The sequence below is a fragment of the Cynocephalus volans genome, chromosome 7, assembly GCF_027409185.1.
Source record: "Cynocephalus volans isolate mCynVol1 chromosome 7, mCynVol1.pri, whole genome shotgun sequence".
NCBI classification, from domain to species: domain Eukaryota; kingdom Metazoa; phylum Chordata; class Mammalia; order Dermoptera; family Cynocephalidae; genus Cynocephalus; species Cynocephalus volans.
This window is the reverse complement of record NC_084466.1, coordinates 59,816,776-59,830,957: the sequence shown is the minus strand read 5'-3', so window position 1 is coordinate 59,830,957 and position 14,182 is coordinate 59,816,776. Positions and strand designations below refer to the sequence as shown.

At 35.3% G+C, this 14,182-nt stretch overlaps 1 protein-coding gene across 6 annotated transcripts in view; it reads left to right on the top strand.

Moving 5' to 3' along the window:
* VWA8 (von Willebrand factor A domain containing 8) overlaps positions 1–14,182 on the top strand; it is a 427,373-nt gene that overhangs the window by 145,105 nt on the left and 268,086 nt on the right. For 5 of the 6 annotated variants that reach the window (XR_010024043.1, XM_063102175.1, XM_063102177.1 and 2 more), the window contains exons 13-14: positions 3,657–3,817; positions 5,532–5,645. Coding sequence is in view for 5 of the 6 variants with exons in the window: in XM_063102175.1 (XP_062958245.1) it covers positions 3,657–3,817; positions 5,532–5,645 (275 nt within the window). In the remaining variant the exon portion in view is untranslated. The remainder of the gene's footprint in view (positions 1–3,656; positions 3,818–5,531; positions 5,646–14,182) is intronic. The other variant, XM_063102173.1, reaches the window with a different exon arrangement.

Below are 14,182 nucleotides of genomic sequence, written 5' to 3'. Positions count from 1 at the left end.
AATTCACTGCTGGAAAGATTATGTATGCATTATAATGTAAAATTTTACTTTTCTATCAGTATTCATATATAAAGAGAATATAGCTCAAATGTCTTTATACACTAAAAATTTACTATAATATTTTCAGTTTTCTTTTTATATGACATTATATTTTAGAAAACTAATTCTAATCTTATTCTAGCCACTAGCCACTCTACACACAACCACTTTATGCAGTTATTTTATTGAGCTAATAATGACTTATATTCAGATTTCTCAAGTGAATCTCAGACAAATTAGCTCAGACCATTGAAAGGTGCTAAAAATGTTTAAGGCAGGTAATTGCTTTAAGATTCAAATTTATATTCTGTGATACAGTTCATGTAGTTATACTTCTCATTTTAATAAAACTTTTTTTTTTAGTGGTGTTTCTCTGTTGCAAATCAAAAGAGCGTAATTCCAAATGACACAGAATCTTAGTAGATATATGAATGTTTTCCAGGGATCTGAATGAAGGTGAGGTGTTGAAGGTTAGACAGTGGTAGCTCTAAAGAATTTGATTTCATGTCCTGTTATTTAAAAAATTTTAAGGAAGTGCAGTAAGAGGAAATGGTTCAGGCTTTGTGATATCAGTGCTATTTTTATTCTGAGTTCAAAGGTTTCAGGGATAAGAATAACATATACAAAAACAGGGGCATTCATTTTTCATGATTTTTATTAGTGTGTTTTCAAAATGCTATTAAAAAAAGCACTCTCTAAAAAAAAATTTTTTTTTTTTTTTTTTTTTTTTTGCCTTTCCACTTGCTAATAGGGATGTGCATGTAGGCAGGAAGAATAAGGAAATGATAATATATTTTTAACAACCCCACAATACAGTATATGTTAAAATAAATATATTAAAACAATAATTTCATGGTACTAAAACCCAAATATTTTATAGACAGAAACATTTGAAAATGTTGTTATTCTGTTTTAAAGGTTAGCTTATTACCTGAAATTAATTTATATCATTGACCCATTCAGACTGTACTGAAACTGTTCTCTTAATTAGATTTGATTAGGTTCAATTGTTCTGTGAAGATTATGTTTTACTTTGGTGTCCTTACACTTTCATTCAATTGAAAATAACTTGAGTATAACTAATATTAGGGAAAGTAGGGCCAATTATCTTTTCAAGGAAAAGCTGGAATTTTTATTTTTCAATATGGGGTCTTAATTATGAAAACCAACAGCTTGTATTAAAGGGAAAGCTTTTTTTTCCACTCTCAGAAAGGTTTTTATTTTAATGCAAAGATACATTAGAAATGATGAATGGCTTTTTCTAACATGATGGTAGGCATAGAGTTTAGGTGATAAAACTGAACTGAGCTAGTTTTCTAATAAATGCCAAATATTTTCCATTTTCTACACCTTCATAGATTGAAAAAAGGAGGAATATTTCTGGTCTGTAGTTCTGGTTGGCATTAACAGCATTGAGCTATATTGATCTGTTAGAGTTTGTCATGTAGCAACAAATAATCATTTCATTTTACATCAGTAAATATAAGGGAGTCTCCAACTGCTATGTTAGAAAAGAGGAGCCCTATGTATTAGTTGTATTTCTCATCATCTCTATTAGTAAATGTTTACTTACTTGTATAAAGCAAGTACTGTTGACATTGTGTGAATTAAAAAGCTGTAAAAGTACTTTGGAATCATGACCAAATGAAGTAGTGCATTTTCGTATGGTGCACAGAATGGTGATTCAGGATATATTGGTATGAGAATGAGGAATTCTCTCCATTGAAATTAAAAAACAAAAAAATTTTACCAGTTGCTAGCTTCAGCTTCTTGAGTCTGAGCGTCTTATACCAGAGTTATGACATTCCTCATCTTCTTTTCCTGGACCCAGGCAAAAGACTCCTGAGATGAATTGGGCCAGGATATTGTCTGTTTTCAGTCTGAGATGGGATTTTCAAACTCAACATCCATCCATTTCTTTGGAAATATAGTACCACTGGGATACCTTCATCATGCTGCCTCTCTGAAGTCCAATAGAAGTGCTTAAAGAAAACAGGCCTACTTTTTCCTTTATTTTCCCCTTCATTTTTTCACCTTACTTTTAATTTATGCCATTTTGTTGCATATTTTGTATATCCTTGTGCAATCGCATAAACCCTGTGAAAATATGGAAGGGGGTGTAAATTAATGAAACAGATTCATAACTTAATGTCTTCTGGGAGGCATACAGTGTATCAGAATCACCTACTGTAAAGTTTAATAAAAAACAGGTATAGGCCCTACCTTGGACCTGCTCAATCAGAATCTTCATGATGATGGGACCTAAGTTTATGTGTGTTCTGAAAGTTCCCCAGCTGTTTCTGATATGTATCTTTGATTTTGAACTACTGTGGTAAACTGTGTTTTTTGTTTAATTTTCTAGGACAATATGTGATGCAATGCTGTTGCAAATAATTTTCTGAAATAAGTTAGTTCCAAGAGTTTTCTTCAAATTTACCTTTTCTGTGTTAACTTTTTAAAGATTTTATGTGTGTGTGTATATATGTATGTGTATATATGTACACATATGTATATATACTTAATTTTTTTCATAATCTGATTATGGAAATGACCCACAAACACTTACTTTGATTTTGTCCTATTTTTCTTGCAGAGCAATTTATTTACTGTTCTGTAGCAAGCTGAGTGGGAATGAGCTCTTTCCCACCATGAACCACCCCAGTAAACACTAATCTTGATTTTCATACAGATTTGTTGCCATTGTGATTATAAGCAAATTCATTAGTTTTTTATCAGCTGAAAACCTGGAGTGGATATGAAAGAATTTACAAAAGACACTAAATTTTTGGATAAAAGTAACTGTAAAGTTTAAATTTTGTTTGACGTAAGTAGCACAAAATTTATCTGAAGCTAACAGAAAAGAAACTATCATCTTCAACATTAATACGTGTAAGAAAAAAATGTTCATATTATATGGCACCAAAGTTTTTAACAGTAGATAGACTTTTATATGCCACAACTATTAATAGTTTGCTTAAGTCTGTTACACTATTTTAGTGTTAGCACATTGTGTGTGAGCTTTAAACAATTGCTTGTAAGTACCATGCTATTGTTTCTCAATTCCTGTACCTCATCTGGTGACTGTGCTCCTCAGTTTCCTTCATTATCAAGCCTCTTCAAATACCATGAGTCACTATGATGGTCCCTAGCATGTTTTTCAGGAGAACGCATCAACTGCAAGAAAACACACATTGATTAATATCTCTGCATATTGAGTTTGCATGACCTCCCATTTTGAAATGGAAACAACACATTTTGTTCTCTGCAGGAGTGAAGCTGATTAAGTTAATTTCTATTAAAGTCAGGTGGAAATTACTGCTCTTATCTAAACAAACATTTTAAAGGCAGAGGAAAATTCTAAATAAAAGGGAGAAGGGGAAAAAAAAAAAAAACCCTTCACTCTTACTATATTATGTGAATGAATATTAGGATAAAATTTCAAATGACCAAAGATAGCTTTTGAAGATCTTTTCTTTGATGGATTGGAAATGACTTCCCAGTTGTTGTATGGAATGTTATGTTCAGAGAGGTGACTCTGTAGAACTAAATAAGCTACCATCTATGTCTTAAAAATTAATTCTGTATATTCTTTGATGGGTGGTGGGGATTGGTTTTAGGATATGACAGCACGTGATCTCATACAGCAGAGATACACTCTTCCAAATGGAGACACTGCCTGGCGTTCCTCGCCCCTTGTGAATGCTGCTCTGGAAGGCAAGCTGGTCCTGTTGGATGGCATTCACCGGGTCAACACAGGCACACTTGCTGTATTGCAAAGGTTTGTATGAGTCACAGAAAAACCCATAATGTGCGCACATGCATGCACACACACACAACTTGCTGACTTAAGCAGTAGACATGGTACTCTAGAAGTTTTGTTTTTTTAAAACTGGGTTATATAGATTCTGAGAAACTCATGATTCTACATCCAAGTAGAATGGTAAATTTTTTATTGGTATAAATAAAGTACAGTAATACTCCAGATCATGGACATTTGGGGAAGAGCTACTGCCATAGCAAATTTTTCTGTGTAAGAGATGAAAAAAGAAAACTTTTCAGTAGTAATTTTTAAAGACTTTATATGTGTGGATTTATATATGCAGCAAGTCACACAGTTGAACTTTCTATAATTTGTCCAAGTCACAGCTTCACTGTGTCCTTGACAAGATACAGATACCAAGTATAATTGAAGATTCGAAATACATTGTGTGAGTCCTGATTAGATTTAAGAGCATTTAAAGATAATAGTCACAAACTTTCAGTGATTTATCATAAACATTCCATAGATTTACAATATTTTTCTCTCCCAAACAGGCAACTGCAGACACAAAATAATACTTAGTCCCCTTTTACTGGCTGTCTCTTGCACGTTTGGCCAAGTAGTAATAGTAGCAGCAGCACCTACCATTGATTGAGGACTTTGTGCTGGGTATTGTGTTAAGCCAGTGCTTCACAGATTCTTAACCTTGGAATCACCTCGTGGGATGGGAATTAGAAAATACTGATAACTGGGCTCCACCTCCACAAATTCTGATATAATTGGTCCAGGCTGAGGTCTGAACATTGGTGTTTTTAAACACTTCTCAGAATATTCTAACGTACAGCCAAGACTGAGAACAACTATACTAAGCATGTGCTTTACATTAGCTATTTAATTTCACAGCAACATCGTGAGGTTGGTATTATTGCCTTAATTCTATAAAAGATATAAGCTTAGAGAGATGGAGTAGTTGTCTCCCTTCCCAGTCATCCAGCTAGTAAGGTGCAGAGCTGGAGTTGAACCCAGGTCTGACTGATTCAACAGCCCATGCTTCTAACCTCTACGTTATCCAGACTCCCCTCCCCTCAGTGCTTACAGAATGGAGGTTGTGTGGGGCAACTCTAACATGGGCATCAGGAGACCTAGGGGTAGGTATAAGATCTAGAACAGTGCTTTTTGACGTTTGCAACATCTGGAAGACAGTGCTCTTAGTGGTTTGGATGGTTAGGTCACCATCAAAGTTGGCAAATGAAATAGCAATATAGTTATTTCATTATGAAGATTTTTGATATTTTAAATCCTGTAATTACAAAGATAGAAATATTTTGATAATACCACCCCTTAAAGAGTTACCTTAGACTCAAGGTGCTATGCACCAACTGCCTTGTTCATTAATATGCACCTCATGATTATCCTGAGCCACTCCTTTAGCTGTTTCTGTTGTCTCCCTCCTCCTCCTCCTTTCCCTTTCTTCTTCCTCCCCTACCTACTCCTTCTCCCTATCCACATCTAGCATTTATAACTATTCCCCTCCAGTACAGAAATCACCAGTTTTGCTAAGTATAACAGCACTACCTGACTTGAAAATTTTAAAGGTTGTTTAACAAAATTGTTAGACTCAGTTGCCAGTAATAATAGACATGATTAAAGTGTTGACTGACTGATTCTACCACTAATAACTTCAGTGTTCAAAACTGATTAATGTTTTCTTACTGCCTTCTTACCCTATTAGGTTAATCCATGATCGAGAACTGAGCCTGTATGATGGCTCGAGGCTGCTGAGAGAAGACAGGTATATGCGTTTAAAAGAGGAGCTGCAAATGTCTGATGAGCAGCTACAGAAGAGGTAATTTTTCTACTGTTATTCTTACTGTCAACTTATTGCTAAGTTAAAAACAGTATTGTTCATTATTTTCCTAAACCTAGGGTCAAGCCAAGGTAACTTTGAACAGCTTAATAATATGGTATCCTGGGAATGCTAGTAGTTGGTCACTTCTTAAAACTTGAGGTTGTTATCCATGATGTACTCTGTACTCTCAGCCTTACTTTTAAATAAGTGTTAAAACATTTATAGGAACATTGGTTTTAAGAAGGTAATCCCTTCTGTGTTGCTCTACCACCATTCGGTTTTAGCCTCATACTTGTATCCCCTTAGCAAAACAAAAGCTGAGCCCACAATTAACTGGACCCATCTTCCTGGGAAGTCATCAGTATTACTGGGGTATGCCACCTGATTGTAGGATCACCCATTGTGTCTTATTTAAGCATTCCTTCCGGAGATGTAACAACCAAATGCAATGTGTGAGACTTGATTGGATCCTCGAGCAGAAAACAACATGAAAACAACTATAAAGCCTGATTAGAAAAGTTAAATATGGACTATATATATTACATGATGTTATTGAATTAATATTAATTTTCTTAAGTATCATAATGGTATTGTGGTTGTGAAGGAGACTGTTCCTATTCTTAGGGGATGCTTGCTGAGATACTTAAGAGATAAAGTTAAAAAATATGTACAACTTATTTCCAAATGTTTTGGGGGGCAAAAGACATGCATATGTGTGTGCAAACACCACAGAGAGAGAAAGAAAGATTAAGTGAGAGCAAGAACACAAATGTGGTAAAATCTTAACAATTGGCAAAATCCAGGTGAAGGATATATGGGTTTTTGTATTCTATTCTTTTAAGTTTTCTGTGGGTTTGAAAAATTTCAAAATAAAAAGTTTGGAGGAAAATATTTCATTAAGCTGCATACTATAATTTCTCTTAAAGGAAGTTTGGCAAATATGTTATTTTCCATCTCATTACATTTCCATGGATATTTTAACATAATTAGAGATTGGCACATTGGGGAACTCATGGTCACTTAATCTGACCTTATTTACTTGAAGCTTCCCCTCCCTCCAAAGGGCTTGCTGCCATATTTAAATCATTAAAATCCTACAAAAGATGATTAAGTGTATTATTTATTATTGTGTTTATATTTTAAGCAAAGTTTCATTTAAAAATTTCCTTGGAATTTTTCCTTAGGGGGAAATGTTAAATTTCTTACTATCTCAGTATGTTATTTAAAAACTTACTTGATTACACAGCTGCTTATGCTTCTGGGGTGTACATTATGAGATTCCTCTAACCCAGTAAGTGATTTGGTTGAATGTTTAGGGAGACAAGTTACAAAGATCCCTCTCATTTCATACCTTTGGTTTATAACATTTAGCTTTTGTACATTATTTGCAAGTGAATCACCTCTTAGGGAACAGTTTATATTTTCAAAGAGATGAATCAAAGCAGTTGGGCAATAGCTCACAGCAAGCCTCCCTGAAAGTTTCCCTTAGGACGTCAGGAGCATTGTACTTGTTGCCAAATGTCCAGGAAATGACAACCCTTTTCAATGAAAAGTACCCAAGTTTTTCCTAATGGTCACAAGCCATTTTGCAAATGAAAACACTTTCAGGAACAGAGTGGCCCTGAGTATCATGCTTAACCGAGAGTGGTTAGTAGTACTTCATTCTCAAAGGTGCCCAATTTCATTGCTATTGATTTGCATCTCTTCCATGGATGAAACCAGGCTTGGCTCTGTCTCCAGAAGCCATTCTGAGAAGGTGGAGGGAGATCATAGCAATGCTTGCTTTCCTTCACTTACTTATTTTTGTTTGAATTTTTACCAGTGTTAAACATGCATAAATCTTGAGCCAGATAGTTTTTCAAAGCATTTATGAAAAATACCAGTCTCCTGTTCTTGGTTCAATGAAAGTCTCCCATTACCCACTTCTCACTCCCCAGAGGCTATCACTTTCAACTCTTAGCTGTTTCTTTTGGTATTTACCTCTATGTCACTAAACAATATACTTATTGATATTTCTTGATTTATTTTTCAGTGTTAGGAGTTATCTATTGCTTTCCTACATGGAAAATTAAGGTTTAGTTTTTTCACAACCTCTCTTTTTGCTACAGTGCATACTTCCATCCTCCATTCTTCCTAAATGGTTATATAATAATTTTGTTTAAAGCTGTACTAAATGTTTACATTATGACAGCATAAGGAGTATAAACAGCAAAGCCATTTCATATACTACAATCATTTTCCCTTGCATATATCTTGTTTTTCCTAAAGTTAGTAATTATCTACATATGGAGAGAGACAGGTGTGTACATAAATAATTACAATGCAGTTTTATTTATTTATTTTCATTTTATTGAAATGTAATACATATTTGTGGGGTACAGAGTTGAATATCAATGCCTGTTTACAATGTATGATGATAGTTAGGATAATTAGCATGTTTATCAGTACAAAACATAATTTCTTTGCTTTGAAGACATTTGATCTCCTCTCTTCTAGTCATTTGATAACATGCAGTAAGTTAATGTTAATTATAGGTGCCTAGCTCAACTGCACATCAGTAGAATTTATTTTTCCTAATTAGTTGTTTTGTGTCCATTAACCCATTTCTTGTTATACCCCTCTTGCCTCTAGTAACCATATTTCTGTTCTCTCCTTCTGAAAGTTCAATGTATTATTGATCTTTCTTTCTTTCCTTCCTCTCTTCCTCCCTTTTCCTTCCTTCCTTCCTTTCTTTGTTTCTATTTATTTTCTAGCTCCCACTTGTGAGTGAGGACATGTGGTATTCTGAGCCTGGCTTATTTCACTTAACATGATTTTCTCTAAGCTCAGCCATGCTGCTATGAATGGTAGAATTTCGTTATTTTTTTATGGCTAAGTAGTGTTCCATTGTGTACATATACCACATTTTCCTTATCCAGTTGTCCATTGATGAAAATTTAGGTTGGTTACATATCTTGATTATACAGTGCAGTTTTAAATGCTACGATAGAGGTCTATACAGTAATGCTATGGGAACACCAAGGAGGAAGTGATCCTATTTTCTATGTATGTATCACTTTTTTAAAAAAATTTAATCTCAGACACTTCTCCTCTTGTCTAAGTTTCCTCTCAGCACATTCAGGCACATTTGATATTTATTAATTCCATCTTCTATCAATTTCATCTTTCTCTCATGATGTATTCTAACAAACCCTAATCTGGACTTGTTGCTTTTTATACATGTAGTGCCTGTGTCATCTTAGATGTCGCTCCACTCTCACTTCCCCAGTTTTCTCATCTCTCTTTCTGCATTTTTCATGATTTAGATGGATGTAGAACCTCCTTGGTTTCCTCTCTTATGTTCTGTCAGTTTGTTGGGTCTTTGGCGAGATGTCCTAACAATGATTCTCCTATCTTGTCTGAAATATTTCCACCAGTTGAAAGCCTAATTTCCTTCCTTATCCATATTCTTTTTTTACCTGAGAAATACACTATTTTCTTATGATCGTAAACAGTTTTTATTTTGTTGTTAAACACAATCATGTTATAGAATCTGCTTCACTCTGATGGTATGAATTGTTGGCAAATGTCTTTACCTTTTCCAGATTAACCTTAATTTTGTAACTCATTTTTATCTTTCTGTGAATAAATATGTTCTCTTTAGAGTAGATTCTTCTTCTAAGCCAGTTGACAGTGTTTCTTTCAAGACTATGTTTGTTGGGTAGAGATTGATAGCCTGACTAAAAAGATATCACATAGTATAAAAAGCAGGAAATTTGTACTCCGGAAATTAATTTATGTCATGAATTGTTCTTGTGAGTAACATGACCCATTATCTAGCATGGGTTGATTGTATGTGCTGTCCACATCTTACATGTCATTCTTGGCATTAGCATTTGAACAGCAAATTAGAAACTCATGACCCACATCGTCTGTCCTTTCATTTCTGTACTTAATCACAGAACTGAATTTTATCCAAGTAATTATTATTTCTGATGGTCTTAAAGCAAACTCAGCTTTAATTTAATTTATTTTTATTAATGCTTTGTTTCCTTGTGGGAGATCTTAAGATAGACAAAAAAAGGTCAAAGGTAGAATGACAAAAAAGGTCAAAGGTAGAATGACAGGGAAGGCTTTTGTTTTGCTTTTTTAAGGGGAAGGGTTTTGGTGAGGTGGGGGGGTGGTGCTCAGGGGTGGTGTATCAGTTGCAGCTGCCTAACAGAAAGAGCAGCTTCTAGTCTTGCACACATAAATAAATCCCCTGCCTCCAGGAGATCAGTAGTCCAAGAACAACTTCTACTAAGTTGTAGAGTAATACCTCCTGAGAGTTGACTCTAAAGCTCTTGTTCCCACTATAGTGACTGGGTGATTTTGTTAAACTTGGATATTAATAATGGTAATCCATGGAGTTAGTCACTCTGTGGGCACCCAGAATAGTACTCAGGTGATTCTTATCTATAGACTGATGATTTGGAGGGCACAGTTGCTCATTATTGATCGTTAGAATTACTTCATCCTTTTCTTCAGGTTATTCATGTTTATTGGGTGCCAGCTCTAAGATAACAGTTGCTGCCTTCTGTGGTGTGCCATATATGAAGACAGATAGATATGTAAATAAATAATTACAATGCAGTTTTTATATGTTAGACTAGAGGTCTGTACATAGTGATGTGGGAACACTGAAGAGAAAGTGACTAGTAACTGTTCCCAGAGAAGTTAGGAAAAGCTTCAGAATACTGTTTAAGTTGGCATCTCCCCGGGTTTTCTCCTTAGCTTTTCTTCTCCTTGGGCAGTCTAAGTCACTCTCATATCTTTACCTGTCACTGATACACTGAGCATTCCTTAAAAGCTCTTTTCAATTTAATTTTCTGTCCTAAGTGCCGTCTGACTACTAGATGTCTCCCCTTAGGTGTCCCAGAGAAACTTTGAGCTCGTTTCTACAAATCTGCTATTCCTCTTGAGGGGTGCCTTAACTTAGTGAACAGAGCTCCTTCCTCTCCACACACCTAAACTAGAAGTTTAAGGTGTCTAATTCATAAATTTGATCCCATCTCTGTTTAAATCCTTCAGTGGCTTCCATTACCTGCAGCGTTTAGGACCAGTATCTACATATGCCTGCCTTTGTAGCCTCATTTTTCACCTCCCAGGATGAGCATAGTGAACTTCTTCTATTCCTTGAAGAGTCACATGCTCTGTGAAACCTTCTCTGACGTTCCTATAACCCTTTACAAGGCTAAGGCAGATTTAAGATTTCTTTGCCTCTGTACCCAGTTTGGTAAATTTAGATACCTGTTCTGCTTTCAGATAGGAACAGTTGTATCTGTATTTGGCAGGACTCCTTAGATTATAAGTAACAAAAAAATTCAAATTGTTGCAAAAGGGAATTTATCACTATCTCACATGTTTAAAGGAAGGGCAAGGATGCAGTTGGGCTTCATGAAATAAGCAGAACCCAGAACTTTAATATTATCAGAACTCTCTGCCTTGCTTCTGTATTTTATCTGTTTGTCACAATATCTAGCACATAGTAGATTACTTAATAAATGCTTTTGAATAAGTGAATAAATCTTAACTTGCAATAAATTTTAGGAAATTCAGGTAAAGGTAATTCTGTTAATCCAGTTTTAGGTGACCTTCTGAGCTAGCAATGTTTTCTTATATGAATGTACTAATTAGGAATACTTTGATGCCTTTTAATGACAAGGCTGATAGCATAGGGTCTTGTAATTAACAGCTGCTAGCAGTAGGCTAATTCATAGTGTGAAACCCAGCTTCTGAAAAATTCTAGTTGACTCCTTTGCCGACCTTCATTGCATACTAATTCTTCACCAAGACCATACCCTTTGATCATTTCTAGAGTGCTCTGTGGGCTTTTACATCATTTGCAGGTAAACACATGCCTAACATGCCCTTAGAAATGTTAGTGAGTTCTCTTGTTGCAAGACACCAGGAATAATGTAGACATGGTGTTTAGAAATAGCATCATGTCTACACATACTCAATATCATGCCTGCATTTCTCACGGGAAATAAGGACCAAAATAGAATTGCTTCTTTTGATGAGAAAAACTTCTTTGGGGGAAGGGGTTGTACAAATACTATAGGCTGCTAAATGTGTCCCTTCCTGCTGTTGGCCACAGCATTGATGAGAGAGGAAAGAATTTCTGTGAGTTATTGACAATTTGTTTAGACAAGAAAGGGCTTCTGGTTATCTCTGGGAATTAATAAAGATTAGTGGCCTAGTCTTAGTTGTACTTATATATGCTCTAATGCTTTTGTACTTTTATTGAATATTTTATTTTCATTTGTTATTGAACATTGAAAACAGTTTATAATCTCTCAGTTTTTATTGATCAGTGGTGAACTATAATTGTACATTTGAGCACAATCCTTGATCAGTTAGATTGTCTGGACCCTTTTACTCTTACACATTTTTGAAGATAGGATTTGGGTATTCTCTCCTTCTTTCCCAGAAACACTAGCATTTCTTTGCTAGAAAATTAGGCCATGTAAAATTTTAACAAAATTCAAGATAGATTCAGGATTTTATGCTCAAATCTTTGTGTTTGATTTTCAAAGCCAAAGGTCTGATTTCGAAAATAATCCTTAACATTTTCTTGGTCAAGGAACTATTTTAGGGGTGCCTATGAAGGATGTAATTACTTATTATTATATTTTGGGTTTGTCTCTTGATATAGAGAATATACCTCCTCTCACAAATTCATTCAAGACTAGATTTAGATTAGCTTTCAGGTAGGAGACCATTATTTTCAGTTCTTATCACTTACCTTTGTTCTTGCTGCCAAAGTTCTTCAAAAAATTTCTTGCAGTGATGGTTATTAACAATAGTAATACCCATTTATTTATTTAGCATCTGCTCTCTTCCAAGTATTACACTAGACCTTGTGTTGTATAAAGATGGTTCAGGTATGTGAACATGCAGTTTGCTACACTGCATAGAAAAAAGAGACATATGAGCGGTATGCAGAAGTGTATGACCTCTAGGTTCTGAATTCGAAGATTAGGACTTGTGTTATAGTATGGAAGGCTAAGTACAAAATCCTGTTTCAGCTCATGATTGGTGTCTTTATAGAAACCTTCTATATCATTTTTTCAGGTCCTTAATATATAAATTCAACAAAAGTGAACCATATGATTCCCTTCAAATGAGTAGAGGTTATTATCAAAGTCTTTCTTTTTTTATTTTATTGAAAGCTTTGTTGAGGTATAATTGACATATATAATCATCCCTCTGTATCTTCATGGATTGGGTCCAGGACCACCCTGCAGATACCAAATTCATGGATGCTCAAGTTCCTTACATAAAATGGTATATTACAGTCAACCCTCCACACTCATGGGTGCTGCACCGGCAGGTTCAACCAACCCCAGATGGAAAATATGTATATCCATGGGTTTCAACCTATGGTTGTTTGAATCAGCAGATGTGAAACCTGTGGATGCAGAGGAGGGCCAACTGCAATAAACTGTGCATATTTAAAGTTCACCTTGATAATTTCAAGTATTTATGTATAACTATGAAACCATCACCACAATCAAGATAATGAATACCTCTATAATCCTTAAAGTATCCTCTGACCCCTTTGCAATCCCTCCCTCCTGCCCCTTCTCACACTTCTCTCCCATTCCCAGGGATCTGCTTCTGATCACTGTATATGGCTTATATTTTCTAGAGTTTTATATAAATGGAATCACACAAAGTATGTACTCTTTTTTTTTGTCTGACTTCTTTCACTTAGCTTAATTATTGTGAGATCATCCATGTTGTAACTTGTATGGATAGCTTGTTCCTTTTTATTGCTGAGGAACTGTTATAGGCATCGGGAGAAAATCACCCTTGGAGGCTGATATAGAAAAAGAGAAAAAGATTTTTATTTCCAGCGGCCGGGACCGCAGCAGCAAATTCAAGGTGCAGTCTTTGTTCTCGGTTTTTAAAGCTGCAAGTGCGGCAACTCGGTCACCCGATCACCGGGCCAAGAGGTATTAGCCAATGCAAGCAAGCCAACAGTACATGAGCTAAATTTGCAGTTAGCGGAGCTCCTCCCATCTCACCCCCACTTTCCCACCTAACTTTCACAGAATAGAGGGGCTGTCTTAAGTGGCGTCAGCCCTGCTCTTAGAAAGAGGACATTACTTCAGAATGTTGGAAAGGACTATATTTTCTAAAAACTTTTATTTATGCCTATAAAACAAACGTATTGACCCCAGTATTTTTATTTTTTAAATCTTTAAAAATATTCTTAAAAGACCTTTATGCTTTTTTAATTTTTAGGAAATAACATCTGTTTATCTGAAGTTAATCCATATCTTTAGTTTCATATGTTGTTTTGTTGTTAAATTCTTTTTTTTTTTTTTTTTTAAATTTTATTTTGTCGATATACATTGTAGCTGATTAATGCTCCCCATCACCAAAACCTCCCTCCCTTCTCCCTCCCCCCCTCCCCCCCAACAATGTCCTTTCTGTTTGCTTGTTGTATCAACTTCAAATAATTGTGGTTGTTATATCTTCTTCCTCCCCCCCCCCCCCCCGGTTTG